Source organism: Callorhinus ursinus, unplaced genomic scaffold (genome assembly GCF_003265705.2).
Source record: "Callorhinus ursinus isolate GAN/ISIS: 27379988/994484 unplaced genomic scaffold, GSC_fseal_2.0 scaffold55, whole genome shotgun sequence".
Classification (NCBI taxonomy): Eukaryota; Metazoa; Chordata; class Mammalia; order Carnivora; family Otariidae; genus Callorhinus; species Callorhinus ursinus.
In genome coordinates, this window is record NW_027397117.1 from 2,019,202 (window position 1) to 2,035,640 (window position 16,439).

The following is a 16,439-nucleotide window of genomic DNA, read 5'->3' on the forward strand; positions in this document are numbered from 1 at the left end:
GAATTTTGAGCTCACTAGCTTTGTCAGAATGAGAGCTCTACGGTACCTAGAGAGGGAAATCCGGCAGAAACCACTCTAACACATACTCCAGACCAATATCACCAGTAATATGACCAATCAACACCAGCAACCCCAAGAAATGGTGCTCTGAGAAGGACATAACACCACTTTTGTGGTTCCTGCCAAAACTGCACAACCTCAAGCATGAGAAAGCAACTGACAAGCCCAAATTAAGGGACATTCGACAAAGTAACTCTTCAAAAGTATCAAGGTTATGGACAATAAAGACGGAGGAACTCCTACTGAAGGGAGGATGGGGAGGAGACAACTGAATGTGAGGCAGGATCCCACAAGATCCTGGGACAGAACGGGAGCAGCAGTGGACAAAGTGAAAATCGAGAAAAGTCCTTGGTTAACAGTAATGCCCCCATGATGGCAATTGTCTGGCTTTACAAGGTAAGTCAAGGGAGGGAGTGATGGAAACTCTCTGTACTATTTTTGTAACTTTTCTGTAAATCTAGAATTAGTTCAAAAGTAAGGGGTTTTTTTGTTTGTTTTTTTAAATAAGGGTCTTCCTTCCCACAGTAACTATGTTTGGGTCTTTCATTTGGTTTTAAGCCATTATATTTTTCAAGTGATAATAAATCTATGCCACTGTGGTTTGGGGGAAGGCCCCCCCTCACTGGAGAATGGTTGCTGTAGATGGCCTGAGATGCCTGGCAAACACCCGCCCCCCGCCGCCGACCTGCCACTCCAATTCCTGTGTCTTCCCGTCCATCCCTGCCCACGTTATGGATGGTGACACCAGAAGGGTTATGAAACCCTTTTGCATAGTCCCTACACCGGAGCTCCCCAAGGATAGGGCCGGGCTGCATTAGTCTGTTCCACTGGGCCTAGCCTGGAGCGGGGAAGGTGCTCAGGAAATGATGGACAGCTCCGATCTCCTGTACAACCCTCGCAGCTGCCAGCAAACCAACAACCTGCCTGGTTTATGGTGAGTGCTTCTGGAAACTGCCCCAGATCCTTCCTCACCACCAGTCCCGGGGGCACAGATCCTGCTGGTGGAACCTACAGGGAGCTGGCCGGTTCTGATCCAAACCAGAACCTAACACTCAGCTGGTGCTGAAGCTGCCAGGGCCCCCCTGCACGGGGTTGGGAGCACAGCAGGCGCTCCAGTACATATTTGAGCAAAGAGGTTATTTTGTTTTCATTTCCGGATCATTCTCCCCAAAGAGAATCACCCGTGTGACACTTGCCCTCCTCAGCTACTCTCAAGCCCGAGAGAACAAGGGACCTGGCCCTGGAGAGCTCTGATAATGCAATGGAAGTGCTGGGCGCTCAGAACACCTGGGCTAACTAAGCTTTTGGCCCCACTAAACCATTTAAGTCAGAGCAACCACCTCCCCCTTTCCTGAGCCTGTCTCTCCACTTTGGTTTTTAAAAGGAAAGTAGATAATCTCTGACAGTCTTTGCAATTCTCAGGTCCTAGAAATGAAGGAGTTCCAGAAGACAGAGCCCTTCCAGGCATCCTTCATCTCCCAAGCCAGCTCTACGGGGGACATGGAGCTTGAGCCCTCAGCCAGGAAGCCGGAAAGCTGAAGCTTGGCTCGACAACTCCCCCAAGTTAGTGGGCTACTCATCGCTGGCCCAGAGGGGGTCCCAGAAGTGGGGTCCTCCTTTGCTGGGGAGAGGCACATATCTGAAGGAGAAGGCCTTAGGTTCTACCACCAAGACTTGGAGCAGAAAGCAGACAGGCCATTAAGGCTCCCACTGGGAAGCTCACCCTGGAACTGGGGCCAGGAACTGTGACTAAGTTCTGCGGGTCTCACACTGTTGCCACTTCCCCTATCACTCATCCCAGTTCCTCCCCCAGATGTTTCCCTGCAGTGATGAGAGCAGTAAAAGACCCAGCGGTTCCCAAGATGGGGACTCTCAGGGTGGACGGAACCTCGGAGGTCACCGATGCCCCTCCACCATCCTCAAAGGGCCCAGACGGGCAGAATGTCCCCCAACATGGGCACTGTTCGCCCCAAGGAGTGCCCTTATGAGACTTCCTTCCAGTCACGGCCTCCCATTCGTGGGTCTACCTACTAGGCCCAACCTGACTTTCCTGTCTGGAACTATCTCCAGGAGCTTCCAGATGGAGCTCAGAACATGAGACGTGAGGACTTCCAGTGTTCTACGAAGACATAAGTGTCAGTCCCAGGCAAGGGGCAGAGCTGGGAGGCTGGAGCAAGGAAACACAAAGCCTCCCACCAGCTCCCTACAGGCCAGTGAGCCAGCACCAACGAGCAAGCCCTGACAGCAGGTGCTGTACAAGGAGCACCAGATGTGGGGTCTAGAGCTCCCCCCTTACAGCACCCCCTCTGGATTCAAGTGGCGTGCCCTTGGCAGGTCAAGTTCCCTTTCTGAGCTTCAATTTCTCTATCCGTAAGATGAGAATTACAAAAGGCCCCTGGCTGGTTATGAGGCTTAATCTGCAGCCCAATACAAATGTCCACTGCTACCCTGTTCTCAGAGGGGTCAAGGGGATATATACAGGAAAGCTGGAGGGCCTCCAGGCACCTTCCCGCAGGGCCCCCGTGGAAATCCCAAAAACCACAATAGTAGAGCAAAAGGAAACTTCAGACTTCCCAGCCCAACTCCTTAATCTTAGGAGGGCAAAGGAGAGACATGGGAAGGGAACAGAGCTGACCCAAAGGCCTAGAGCCAGTCAGGAGGAAGCCCCACCCCCACCCCCACTCCCACCCCATCTCTGCCCCAGGCCCAGGACTCTGAGCATGCAAACCAGGCAGACAGCAGGAAGGCATGCTTTTAGAGGCTGGGAGAACAGCAGCAGCAAGAATGGAGCAGATGGAAGCAAACTGGGAGAGCCATGTCCTAGGACCACTCAGGACAGGCTCAAGCAGCCCTGAGGCCTAGCCATGCCAAAGCTGCAACAGACTGCGGGTCACAATCACCACCTCAAGTCATCAAAACATTAAGCCACCACACCCTCTACTAAAGAAGACAAGAGTATGCATGACACATTTTGGAAAGCTTTCAGTCCAACATCATTAAAACACAAGTTTTGGCGCTTAAAGGGATAAAGTTCAGCTACCAGGAAATTTTCCTCAACCCAGCAGCCCAGTGTGTTACCATCTACTCAGAAAGCCTCCCAGGGCACAGGGAAGTCCAACAGCCAAGGTTTTACCCAGGTTGAGCAAGAAGCGATCTGAAACCACATGGGTTCCACAAATTTTTATTTCACTCACTCTCATGTTCCTTCCAGTGGCTACCAGTAAATATGGTGGGTTCCCAGACTTTCCCAGCCCATGGTGCCACCAGCCCTGACGCCCTCTGGGAAATTTCCACCTAACACAGTTGACATTCATTCAGCCTGCAGAACCATACCACGGCCCCTAAGGAGACCAAGGTGACAAGTGTTTTCGCTTCTCCTGGCTCTGTTGGGTCAAGAGGCCAGGTATTCATTAAGCCCCCTCCAGGCTCTACAACACCCATCAGAAAGGGGTTAACTGAAAAGGGCCGCCCTACAAATAAGACATGGGGCAACCCTGTTTTTCAAAACAGGGAGGGATAGGCCCATGCGAGTGAACCGTACCTCTCCCAGCTCCTGAAAAGCTGGAGGAGATAAAGATGAACACCCACCTCATGAAGCAGGCCCCTTTGAGGCGGTTTCAACTAACAGAGCCAGTTGGCCTGGTTCCCTTCCTGACTTACAACCAAGGCAAGCAGGGCAAGTAGCAACATGCACAGCCCAGAAGCAAAGGGAAGACCATGTGGTCCAGCCACCCTCCCTTCTGTAACTTGCCTGGCCTGTACCAGTAGGGCCCACTCTGGCAGTCGCTCAGGCCCTCAGGCGGGGGAGGGGGGATGCCAGAGAAGTATCAGGGGAGACCAATGGGAAGGCCGTACCAGGAGAAAGCAACAAAGCCCATTAATTAAGTCACCCAGCTCCATCCCAGAATCCCAGCTCTAGAACTATCTAGAAATGTGCCTCAAAATAATTTGTAAGAATTTAAGCAGCCCTAGGAGGCTCAGCAAAACTGACCTAGTAGAAGAGAAGCTCTAGCCCTGCTGATAACCATTCTGGGCTAGCAGACAGCATACTTTTCTCTGAAAGATTCTGACCCACATACTGGAGGCGGCCTCACAGAACACTGGGTGGGGCTGAGACAGCACAGAGCCCTGCTTGCTAATGCCTATGCGAAAATCCAGGGAGAAGGCCAAGTAAAAGCTCCAGTTGCCCCATTCCCAGAAAGACCTCAGGTTCACATGCCCCCCCCATCTCTGAAGGAGAAGATGCCCAGGAAAATGCCCTGACCCACCCTCCTCCTGTCTATGGACTCCTCCACACTCATCCCTCAGGAAGTCTCTGCCTTCCCCTCACTCCGCCTTTAAGAGAGCTTCAAGATCTCCGTGTGTCCCTCATGGCCTGCTCTGGGGCCTGGGCTGACTCCCAGCTCCGCCACTTGCTGGCGGTCCTGCCAACCTCAGCATGCTCACCCGTAAACTGAGGACACCACCTAGCAGGTGGCCATTACAAGGATTACTGAAATCACTCACACAGCCCAGCTATGTGCGCTCAGTGAACGGCAGTCGCCGCCGTGTCTTATAAAGAGAAGCTGGCAGGGTCCTCTGAAACCCAGCTTTAAAAAATGCTAGAGGCTGGGGCGCCTGGGTGGCTCAGTCATTGGGCGTCTGCCTTTGGCTCAGGTCGTGATCCCAGGGTCCTGGAATCAAGCCCCGCATCGGGCTCCCTGCTCGGCGGGAAGCCTGCTTCTCCCTCTCCCACTCCCCCTGCTTGTGTTCCTGCTCTCGCTGTGTCTCTCTCTGTCAAATAAATAAAAATCTTAAAAAAAAAAAAAAAATGCTAGAGGCCGACGTCAGTCCAACCCAACAGAGGGGCAGGGCAGCCACAGGCCCTGGACAGGCCCACATGTCCAGTGACCGGTCACCCTCTCAGAAACCATCCCCCATCCCGGCTAACATTCAGAAGCCCAACGCCTTCAATAACGCAGCCCGATGAGTCCCCTCATCAGCAATAGGTCTCCGGGCACCCCAGGAACACCCCACTGGCCACTCCACGGCTCCCCTGACTGTTTGGTGCCCTCCAGGGTCCAGGTGGGGCCCATTTCACCATCCTCCTCCAGGCGCAGAGAGCTCTACAAGACACTGGGCTGATCGCACCAGCGTGGAAGCCACCTATTGCCACCCGCCACACACAGCCCTTCTCAACCGTTAAGCACCCAAACTGGGCTCAGGGCGTTCCCCTGGCCAAGTGGGAGCGGACTGAACTTTCTGCCTCTGTGTCTTCAGTGCCCGGCACAGAGAAGTCAATGACGCATCCTCAGGTACACAGCAGAGCTATGTGGCACGCAGGAGCAGCTCAAAGGCCTTTACCTGCTCTACAGAGAGCCTGACTCTTCTGAGTGAACGAAGGCACTGCTGTTTCGAACCCACGAGGCAACTACCAGCACTCAGGTACCAGAGGTCAGGTAGGCTCCATGCAAGGCAAGGCTGTGCAAGGCCGGCACCTGGGCACCAGATGCCACAGCAGGAACAGCCAAGGAGGCAGGGCCCAGGCCTGCAGGTATTTGGGCATGGCTTCCCAGCTAAATAAGAGCAAAAACCCAAGCCTGCTGACACGGCGCACGGGTGGACAAACGGACCCTCAATAACATGAGATACCTGGCTGCACTGGCAGTGGACAATCCTGGGGGCTGGTGCTGCGGTCCCAGGTGGGAGAGGCTGGAGTGGTAGAGGGGCTGGTTCCCCAGGGAGGGTGGCACCCCACCCCAGGGGTTGGTGGTGTTCAGCCTGGGTGCAGACCTAGCCCCAGAGAGCGAGGGCTTGTTGTACGGGGCAAAGGCCTGGTGGGCCCCAAAGACAATGGCGGTCCTGTGGGGGGGCTGGGGGACAGGGTACGCGGGGAGGTTGGTCATGGAGTGGCGGTAGCGGCCTGACACCGGGCCAGTTCCACCGCCATTGAGGCACTGATGGCAAGAGCAGGCGACTCCCGTGTGGCCCGGTGGAGCAATGATGGAGGTCACTGGGTATGGGGGTCCTGCTTGGCGCCGCACGCTGCGGCAGAAGCTCGAAGTCTTGTTGGTCTGTGTGTGGGTGGCATAGTTGACGGTATAGTTGTACCCCAGGGGAGCCAAGTCCACAAGCTGGCTGCCCCTGGCCACCTGCTGCTCCAGGAAGTCACAAACACTGGCTTCATAAGCCGTCCAGGAACCATCGTCACTCAGCCATTCCCAGACAATGCCCCGGCCGGGGGCTGAGTGCTGGGGAAACAGGTGTCTCCGCACAGCCCGCATGGTACCTGTTCAAAAAGGAGGCAGACACAGAAATGGTGAATCTGCTAGCCCCCCAAAACAGAAGGAGCTTAAAAATTCTCTTTCTACAACCAAAATAAATCAACATGGTCACAGTGTGCATAGGGTCATGCTGCAATTTGACCTTCAGACTGGCACCAGTTATGCTTTCCAAATTTTGGGTAGAAAGGGCAGAAAGCTCCCTCTAGGTAAAAAAAACTAGGTGGGGGTGGGGGTGGGGCGCCTGGGTGGCTCAGTTGGTTAAGCATCTGCCTTCAGCTCAGGTCAGGATCTCAGGGTCCTGGGATCAAGCCCGGAGTTGGGCTCCCTGCTCAGTGGGGTTTCTGCTTCTCCCTCTCCCTCTGCCCCTCCCCCCCAGCTCGTGTTCACTCAAGCGTGTGCTCTCTCAAATAAATAAAATCTAAAAAAAAAAAAAAGACAGAAACTGGGCCCACAGGGATCTAGTGGGAGAGGGGGACCGATGCTCCTATGCTGGGAACTTGGGTCAAAGAACAGGTGTGGCTCAGACTCCAGGCTTTTTCAAAATATTTCTAGTGATGAAAAATATGTAGCCCCACTTAAAAAAAACAAAACTGAAAAAAATATAAAGAAAATTAAACCGTCCATAATCCAACGATCAAGACCTACCACACAGCTTCTATCGCCATGCATTTCCTCCCATCTGGTCTCCTACGCACATACACTTGGGGAGCTGACGATCACACTGAAAACTTTTTGGGCTGTTCTCCCATATGAGGGAGTATTTCTTATGTCTCTTAAACTTTATAAAATTCATTATTCATGGTTACATAAGTCCCTTACATGGATGTACCATTCCCTTTGACTTCTCAAGTGACAACCCTGTGGTTAGCTTATATTCTTAATAAGCCGAACCTGAAGATTATAGAGAAAAAGAAGAAAACGAATTTGGGCCATGTTTCCAATAGCACTTGCCAAAAGATGATCACCGCAATTCGCTTCTGCTGGTCTCCTGACCTCCACCCTTGCCTCTCTTGGCAGCCAGAGGGATGCTCTTCACCTCCAAATCAGATTACAGCACTCCTCTGCCCACATCCTCCCACCGCTCCCCCTTTCAGAATAAAAGCCAATGTCCCTTCAAGGGACAACCTGCTCCTCCCTCGGGTCTGTCTTCGTTCCTTCCTGGTGACCTGGCCACCTGAGTTGAAACTTCGATCTCTCCCAACACCTTACGGTCCCATTGCCTGATTAACACTCACTGCGACCTAATGCAATACACAGTTTCCACATTATGTATCTTGTTTGCTGCCTTGCTCAGCGGACTGCTAACATCAGGAAGGCAGGGACTTCCCTCTGCATCCAACTGATTGGAAGCCTTAGCCCTCACACACCCGAGAACCCTGCCATAGGGATCACAGTAGCATTTCTCAGTCCCAGCACCAGTGACATCCTGGGCCCAGAATTCTTTGGCACGGGGGCCAGTCCTATGCATTTTTGCAGCATCCCTGGCCTCTACTGACCAGAGCCAGTGGCTCCCTGCCCCATGTTTGTGACCATCAAAAATGTCTCCAAACACTGTCAAATGTCCTGGGGGGAAAAAAACACCTCCAGTTGAGAACCCCTGGGTTAGAGGGACAAGGCACAGCTCCAGGAGGAAGTTGGTGGTTCCACTCTCAGTAATACTGATCAAAACACACAAAACCCACACATGAGCACGTGGGAGAGTGCAGTAACCTGTGTAACGAGGTCAAATAGACATGCGCAGTGGAGGCAGGACGCATCACCAGGCCCTCGTTACTAGCACACTACCTCCATGCTGGCCTGTCCGCAAGACCCTCCAACCTCTTCAGGTGGAAGCAGGCATTTTGGGTTTGGGAAACAAGGGGCAAGGGGCTGGGAGGGCCCCTGCACTGTGCTCTCAAGACACTCCCTCGTACTGAGAGGTACATCTCACACTGTGGTACCCGTACGACTCACAGCACCTGCCTCCCAACTGAGCGCGTTTCAGGGACAGGACGAAGCCCTGAGAGTCACTGCTATATATAACCCCAACGTGGGCGCTCTGACACGTACGAGAGGCAGGAAGTGTCTTACCAGTGTCCTGGCGGAACTGGGTCCAGCTGGGGAGGTCAATGATGTAAGGGGCCAGCGAGGGGTCAGCTTGGCCTAAGGGGATGCTATGGGCCAGGCTCCCCACCCCGAAGCGCTGGCCTTTCTGCTGGACGAACTGCTGCTCGATGTAGCTGCAGACGGTGGCACTGTAGGGGTGCCAGGTGCCCAGCCCGTCCTGCCATTCCCACACAGCCACCGCCACGGGGCTGGTGTACACCTGCGCCACGGAAGGGCTTGGGGCCATGGCCATCTTCCCCAGGACTCCCTCTGCTTTCCCAAACAGTTTCAGACCACTCTGGGCTGGAGTCTCGGGGTCATTGCCCAGTGCTTCCAGAAGACCTGTAAATAGGACAAACAGTTACCAACGCAGAAAGCGTCCCCAAGAGTCAGCCTCAGAGGGGAAAAAATTTCTACTTTTCCACAATTACCTTTTCCCCCTAATACCTTAAGAGCATTGTGAGTCTAATACCTGATCCTGTCTCTTTGCTCAGGCAGCCAGGAAGAATTCAGTCAATCAAGCATCCTACCTGCCTCTGCGAATGTTCACGGAGATTCAGCGGAGTCCTGGCTGCTAATTGCCGGCCCAGCTTCTTTTTACCAATCATCTCCCTGTGACCTAACTACTGAGCATATCCTTTTACCCTGTGTTTTCATGAATAAGCCCAAATCCCTTGTGCACTGAGGCTGTGGTGACCCCTCACTTACACTATGTGGTGGAGACTCTACTGTTTCCAAAGCGGATTTGTTTGTGAGACACCTGCTATGCTACAGATGGGAAAAACCTGTGTCTCAGAAAGGACTGGGGAGGGGGAGGGCTCAAGGACACCCAGAGGGTCAACGGCAGAGCCGGGACTCAAAGCACAATCCTAGCTCCGCCCAGGTCTCCAGGCTGCTTCAGGAGGCATCACTAGCCACCAAGGGCACCCTAGATAAACATTAAAATCTCACAGATGCTGAAGCCCAGCCTCTCTGCACCCCAGTGTGGACCTCGCTGACCACTGGTCAGGCCCAGATGGTTTGCATCCATCTCCTGAGACGTTCCTCTCCCGGCCACCCCAGCCCATCCTCCTCCCTTGTCAACTCTACTCAGCCTTGAGGCCCAGGCTGCGTGGTTCAGGGAGGCTTTCCCTGGCTGCCCATCATGTGAGCTTCTCCCTTGCAGCACTGACCAGAACTCTGATGCCTATAGACACGTATGGGTAGGATGACGTTCCAGATCTTACTGCCCCTCCAGACAGCACCAAGCTGGGCGTCTGCCTTTTCCACAGTCATATTGCCAGCCCCAGCAGAGGCCTTGTCCTAAGTGTTCTATACATATTAGTTCAAAACACAGCTGCATGGGAAGTAGCCCGCAGCTGTTTGAAGAAGAGCACTACACTGTGAAGGCACTGTACCGTGTCAGGCCCCCAGAGTACCAGAGGAACAGGACCAATTTAGTGACAAACGCCAAATATACTTGTCTCATGTATGCCTAACAGACCCACAGGCGGTACTTCCACTTTATGACAAGGCTCAAAAGAGGTCAAGGTCTTATTGAAGGGCACACAAATACTGCTAAGTGACAGCAGAGAGCAAACCCAGATCAACCCAGTGCTAATGCCCATTTCCTGGACAGGAAAGCTCAGCCCGACTCTACCCTGGGCTCCACTTTCAGGCCCCGCTGAGAAAGGAGGGAGGAGAGAGGAAACTCCATCCCGAGTCCTGAGCACCCTCAACTATTAGAGCACGTCCCCCAGGGCCCAGGGTTCCCAGTCACACCGTCTGCTCTGATTCCTACACAAACCCCTCAAGTACAGACACTGAACTGTCTCCCCATTTTGCAGATGAGGAAACCGAGGCCCAGAGAGTGGCGGTGACTTGCTTACACAGCTGGTAATAAGGCTCCTGTCCCTGGGACAGCACTGCACCACCAAGGTTTCGAGAAGACTCAACACCTGCCCCACAAGGCAGGCAGATCTGGACCAGTGCATGAAAATAAACAGGTATGGGCTTACTCTACCCACTGTATCATCTTGACGAAAGTACCTGAGCACTCCAAGTTTGCTTTCTCCCACCTGAAAATGATGATACTAACGTCTGTTCTCAGTGCTTCTCACTGGTGTTCCGATAGCTCTGTACAGAGCACCCAGCACAGCGCCAGGCACACAGCAGATAGCCGCCAAGCCTGTCCTCCTTCCCTTTCCCTGCTCTGCCCCACCCCCTGCCACGCCAAGACCTCCATCCCCACCCTTCAAGTCTGGGGGAGGAGCGGTGGCCCAGGGCAGCACTGAGCTACACACACAGCATGAGAACGCGGGCGATGGATGAGTCAGGCCTGCGGGAACTCGGAGCACACCTGTGGGTGCCGGGGCTGTCCATGAGCTGCTCACTGCTCCAACAAAAGCACACATCCCACTCTGAAGGATCAGACCTCGGATGCCCTTGGGCTGGCTGGCTTATTAGCTCAGTGACTGCAATTAGAAGTCTCTGTAACCACATCCAGGTACAAATCACAGGACTGGTTTCAGAGCCAATTAATCCTGAGCTCAGACTTTTCTCTTGGCACCTCCTGGCAGGCATCATTCATCTCTCAGGCAGCGGAGGCCGCCCGGATATCAGCACACGCGGTATGTTCCAGCATGTCTGCACATCCCCAGATGAACCAACTCGCAGAACTCTGCCAAACAGCCTGAGAGATATGGGCTAGAACTGCAGCTGAGGTTCTTCATGAAAGCATTCGGCCTCCACACACCAAGGGTCCACCCTCATCCAGGCACTGTTGGGGTACTGGAGACCCAGAGAGGAAGACGACATGGCACACAGCCGCTGTCCCCCGTCATACCATGCGGCCTCCTCCTTAGGTCCAGCCACAACCAATTCTAGCAAGTGCCAGAACGTTCAAAGCCATTGCCTACTGCCTCCTACCTGTTGATCCTGCTGCTACATGTGTCCAGACTCCAGTCCTCTCTCCACCAAAGAACCCAAGCGAACGTGCCCATCTTTCCAGACTCAGCCGCAGCACCCTCCTCTCCTGAGCCCTCTGACCCACACCCTCACCAGAAAAGCACTGACTCCAGCCCCCAGGGCGTCGAACACAAAAGACTGTGTTTATTGGTTCCAGTGTCTATCTCCCGACTGGAACAGGAACTCCCTGAGGGCAGAGCTGGAGCTGACCCAAAGCTGGGGCTTCAGCTCTTCAAATGCCTAATATCCCAGAGGGTCTCAAACACCAGCAGACAAAAGAGAGGAGAACCTCCTGCTCCCAGGGCCTGGGGCACATTTGAAGCCAGACCCAGAAACACCCACTGGTGTTTCACTTGAACATGGCAATTACTCACACACAAGGGCCGTGTCAAGGAGCCTGTTTTCTGCAACCACCTCAGCCATCATGAAGCTGTAGTTCAAAAACCTAATTTGTTTCGGCTCTTAATGGCAGGGGATATTGAGGGTGTTCTTAATTATGAAAATAATAATTACTATAATTGGCCATGGAAAAAAAGCCTCAATCTGGAACTAAACACCTACAATAAGGGAATTCTTAAAGAAGTTACAGGATATCCTAATGATGGAATACAAGTCCTGAAAGATGTTTACAAAAGGCCTATAGACCTATGATAATGCTCATGACAAACACAAAACACAGGATACAGAACAGCACCCGCTCCGCTGTTAGGCAGGACGGTGTGTCATTTACTGGTCGCCTACTGTGGGGCACTCTGGTCCTTCAGGCTCTCTCAACCCTCAAATGCCCTTGAAGGTAGGCACTGTCCCCCCATTTTATAGGGGAGAGAACTGAGGCCAAAAGAAATTAAGAACTGGGGCCTGGCTGGTTCAGTCAGAAGAGTGTGTGACACCTGATCTCGGTGTTGTGAGTTCAACCCCACACTGGGTGTAGAGATTACTAAAAATAAATAAACTTAAAAAAATTAAAAAAAAAGGCTAAGGGCACCTGGGTGGCTCAGTCGGTTAAGCATCTGCCTTCGGGCACACAGCGGACAGGCACCAAGCGTGTCCTGATTCCAGGGTCCTGGGATCGAGGCCTGCATCGGGCTCCCTGCTCAGCAGGAAACCCGCTCTCCCTCTCCCTCTGCTGCTCCGCCTGCTTGTACACTCACTCTCGCTCGCTCACTCTCTCTGTCAAATAATAAATAAAAATCTTTAAAAAAATATATGGTTTTGTTTTGTTTACCTCTTTCTGTACCTGCAAATGTTCCACAATGGTCATACTACTTCTTAGGATGAGCCCAAAGTTACTTTTTAAAAAACACCAACAACTTCGACCATGAGAAAAACCTTCCTGCTTTCCTTCGCATTCTCTTGCAGGATTTACCTGCAAATCCTGCCCACGGCGCTGCGCTGTGAGGCACAGAGGATTGCTGCTGTCCTACCAGGGAGGCATTTCACACAAAAGAAAAAAGTTACATGTGTCCCAGAGTCTTTCTATCCGCAGAGGATTTAGAAGAGCTTTAGAACAAGATCTGAGCTGGCACAAGAATCTGAGTGAAAATCATCCTGCCTAACTGTGGGCCTCCGGGTGCGGGAACCACAGAAGCGGATCCCACGACGATTGCAGCCTCTCGGAGGAGGTCCTGGAGTGTGGTTTCTAAGGCGGTGCTCAGACTGAGTGATCGTCACCTTGCCAACATGTGAGGACCCCGTTTCATCCCTCCAAAGCCGACCGAAATAAGTACTGGCTTCGTGTATGCCTGGGCTCAGCGGTTCACCCTTCGGTCCACGCAGGGACAGGGACCGGCCCCCACCCTCCATTGTCCCGAGGGGAGATGGAGACAGTGGTCAGAAGGCGCGCGCGCGCGCGCACACACACACACACACACACACACACGCAAGTACGCTCCCCCCTCGTGACTTTGGAACAATCACCATCCCTTCTGTAGGCTCTACCACTCAGGCAGTCAGATGGGTTTTCCGGCCCCTGATGATTACCAGAACCTATTTGCAAATGGGATCACAGGCTGCTCACTGGTATGTAAAACGCAGGAACGTACTCTTTCTGACAAAGAAATGGCCTCCATGCCAACTTCTCCAGAAGCCCAGGATGCTGTTCTGCAGAGTACAAGAGTTCTGAGGAGCATGGATGGGAACCCAGCGAGCCCAGGCCTATTTCTCAAGCCAGCTCTCCTTTGGGGCCTTTCCAAGAAGCTCAGCCTGAAACTCCACGCCCACCAGCTGACATGAGGAGCGTGACCTTCCAAGACCTTGGGACAGCACAGCCAGCCACCCTGGCCCTGGCAGGAAGCCTTCCCACAGACCCGGGAAAGGCCAATCCTGCACACAAATATGGCAAAGAAATGTCCTACCTGACTAGAAATGTTGTTTTTACTGCAAATTTAAAACAATGGAACATTATTTTTTTGCCTATCAAAATAGTTTAAAAAATAAAATAAAAAACAAAATAAAGCTTAATTTCAATACTTGGTGCTGGCAGGAGTACACAGAGTCCTCCTACCCCTGGGAAGGATAAACTCTTTCCAGAAAAATGTGGTAATATGTATGGAGTGGTTTAGAAATGTTTACTTGCTTTGACCTAATAATCTACCTAAGGAGACAGACATAAAGATATCTGTCATAGCACTATTTTGACCAGGTAAGAGAAGCATAGAGGAAACTCAATAGAAACCTACAGAAGTGTTCACACCAGCTGCCTTTCGACTAGAGAAACCGTAGGAGGCCTCTGGTTCGACCTCCTTACCTACCTGAACTCTTCACATTTTCTAAAGTGAGAAAGTATTATTTCCGTTATCAGCAACACGTCTCTTTAAAATGCCCAGCACTTTTAAAAGACCATAAACATAAACCAAACCACCACTGTCACTTAGCATCATTACTTTAAATGGCTGCTAACTACCCCAGTGTGGTTTCGCAAACAACAGACCTCCTCAAAGTACCATGGCACCTCTTTGCCAAGATACATCCCCATCTCTGAGTCCCAAGAAAAGGCATAAAACAGACCATCCATGTGCCTGAACTACTGCAATAGGCAGGCACTGCAAAAGGGGTTTTTGTCTCGAAAAACGGATGGCTCAAGCTGGTGCCACCCAGTACTTACCAGGTTTCTGAGAGATGGAAGGACACTCATACATGATCTGTCCCCTACCCACGGGGCTGCTGGAAGGGAAGGGACAACTCCTCCTCTAGTGGGTGCCCGCCTGAGCCCTCCAGGGGCAGGTCAGAGCAGAACCTTCCAAACAGGGCTCAGTAAGCCACAGGGTGGGGCACCTGGGTGGCTCAGTTGGTTAAGCGTCCAACTCTTGATTTCAGCTCTGGTCATGATCTCAGGGTCATGAGATCGTGCCCCACCTCAGGCTCTGTGCTGAAGTGGGGGGGTGGGGGGGACCTGCTTGGGATTCTCTCTCTCCCTCGGCCCCTCCCCCTGCTCGTGCTCATGCTCGAGCTCTCAATAGCCAGCAAGCCACAGGGTGGCCAAGGGGCAGGCCCTAGCAATCTTCGATTCCCTGTAAGCAACCTCCTCCACCAGCACCAAGAACCGCTATACTGCTCCTTCTCTGCCAGAAGCAACCGTGCCCTGGTCCCCAGGCCTCCCCAGGGGGGTCAAAATGGGGGAGCAGTGGAAGCAGTAACAGCGATGGCCACCAACCAAGGGCTTATAAGGCACCACGCACTGAGCACCTTCCACAGGTTCTTAAACGTTTAAGCCTCACGGTCCTGGGCGTGGGTCTTCGCTTGACTTTACAGATGAGGACAGGAGGCAAAAGAAGATAAGCAACCTGCCCAAGAATCCACAGGTTTTTTTTTTTTTAAGATTTTATTTATTTATTTGACAGAGAGAGATATTGCCAGAGAGGGACCACAAGCAGGGGGAGAGGGAGAAGCAGGCTCCCGGCCGAGCAGGGAGCCTGATGCGGGCCTCGATCCCAGGACCCTGGGATCATGACCTGAGCCGAAGGCAGACGCTTAACAACTGGGCCACCCAAGCGCCCCAAAAATCCACAGGTCTAAGGAAACCCAAATCTGTTTCCAGAGTCCAAGACAGAAGGAGTATGCTGATGCTGGACACATCAGCCTGCCGGATAGGATTTTCCTGGCCAACACAGTTTTTATGTTTTTGTTTTTGTTTTTTAACTGAGCTGTTGTTTAAAAATTGGCATATTCACCATTAAAAAAAAAAATCCAGATTTCCAGCTTCTGGAAAGCAGAAAAATTGGCAACATTTGCAGCGCTGACCGAGATTCATTAACCATCCAGCAACAACTAGTTGAACCACTGTGGTGGCTGGGACACACTCGTCAGGTTACCACAGTTACCAGACTCCCCCGGCAGGAGTCAGCAAACTTTTCCTCTAAGGGGCCAAAAGAGCACATATTTTAGGCTTTGCAGAACAGAGGGTGTCTGCAGCATCTACGCAACTCTGCCACAGATAGTGTGAAAACAGCCACAGACGACGTGCAAACTAACTGGAGTGGTTAGTCTACAGCTCCCTCAACACCCATCACCATGCTCCCACCATCCTGGAAATACTTCTCTGTGAGAAATACTTCTCTGAATCCATTTCTCTTTCAAAACGTAGGGAAGTGCCTCTGCCCTCGGCAGATACCCACAGGCAGAAGTGGCCACTTCTAATAATCAATGTCCACATAACATCTAAGTGAAATTATCTACCTGGCCTTCCACTAGGGCACAGGCTCCTTAAAGGCAAGGATTGAGGTCAGGTAAAGATGTTTTAAACAAGACATAGAACACTGACTATAAAAAACAACATCAACAACAAACAACAACAACAAACAAAATTTCACTATGTTAAAATTAAGAATGGTTCAACAAAAGATGTCTTATTTAGAGTACAAGCTAGAAGAAAATATTCACAATATGAACAAAGGATCAAAATCAAGAATCTAGGGTGCCTGGGTGGCTCAGTTGGTTAAGCAGCTGCCTTCAGCTCAGGTCATGATGCCAGGGTCCTGGGATCGAGTCCCACATCGGGTTCCCTGCTCAGCGGGGAGCCTGCTTCTCCCTCTCTCTCTCTGCCTGCCTCTCTGCCTACTTGTGCTCTCTAACTCTCTGTCAAATAAA

At 52.2% G+C, this 16,439-nt stretch overlaps 1 protein-coding gene across 4 annotated transcripts in view; it reads right to left on the bottom strand.

Moving 5' to 3' along the window:
* The window catches only part of DTX2 (deltex E3 ubiquitin ligase 2), a 35,213-nt gene that overhangs the window by 13,788 nt on the left and 4,986 nt on the right, over window positions 1-16,439 (bottom strand). For all 4 annotated transcript variants that reach the window (XM_073884266.1, XM_025864585.2, XM_073884265.1 and 1 more), the window contains 2 exons: window positions 8,394-8,750; window positions 5,692-6,328 (listed from right to left, as the gene is read on the bottom strand). In XM_073884266.1, coding sequence (XP_073740367.1) covers window positions 5,692-6,328; window positions 8,394-8,661 — 905 coding nt within the window. In that variant the 5' untranslated portion in view covers window positions 8,662-8,750. Of the gene's footprint in view, window positions 1-5,691; window positions 6,329-8,393; window positions 8,751-16,439 lie in introns of those variants that run through there.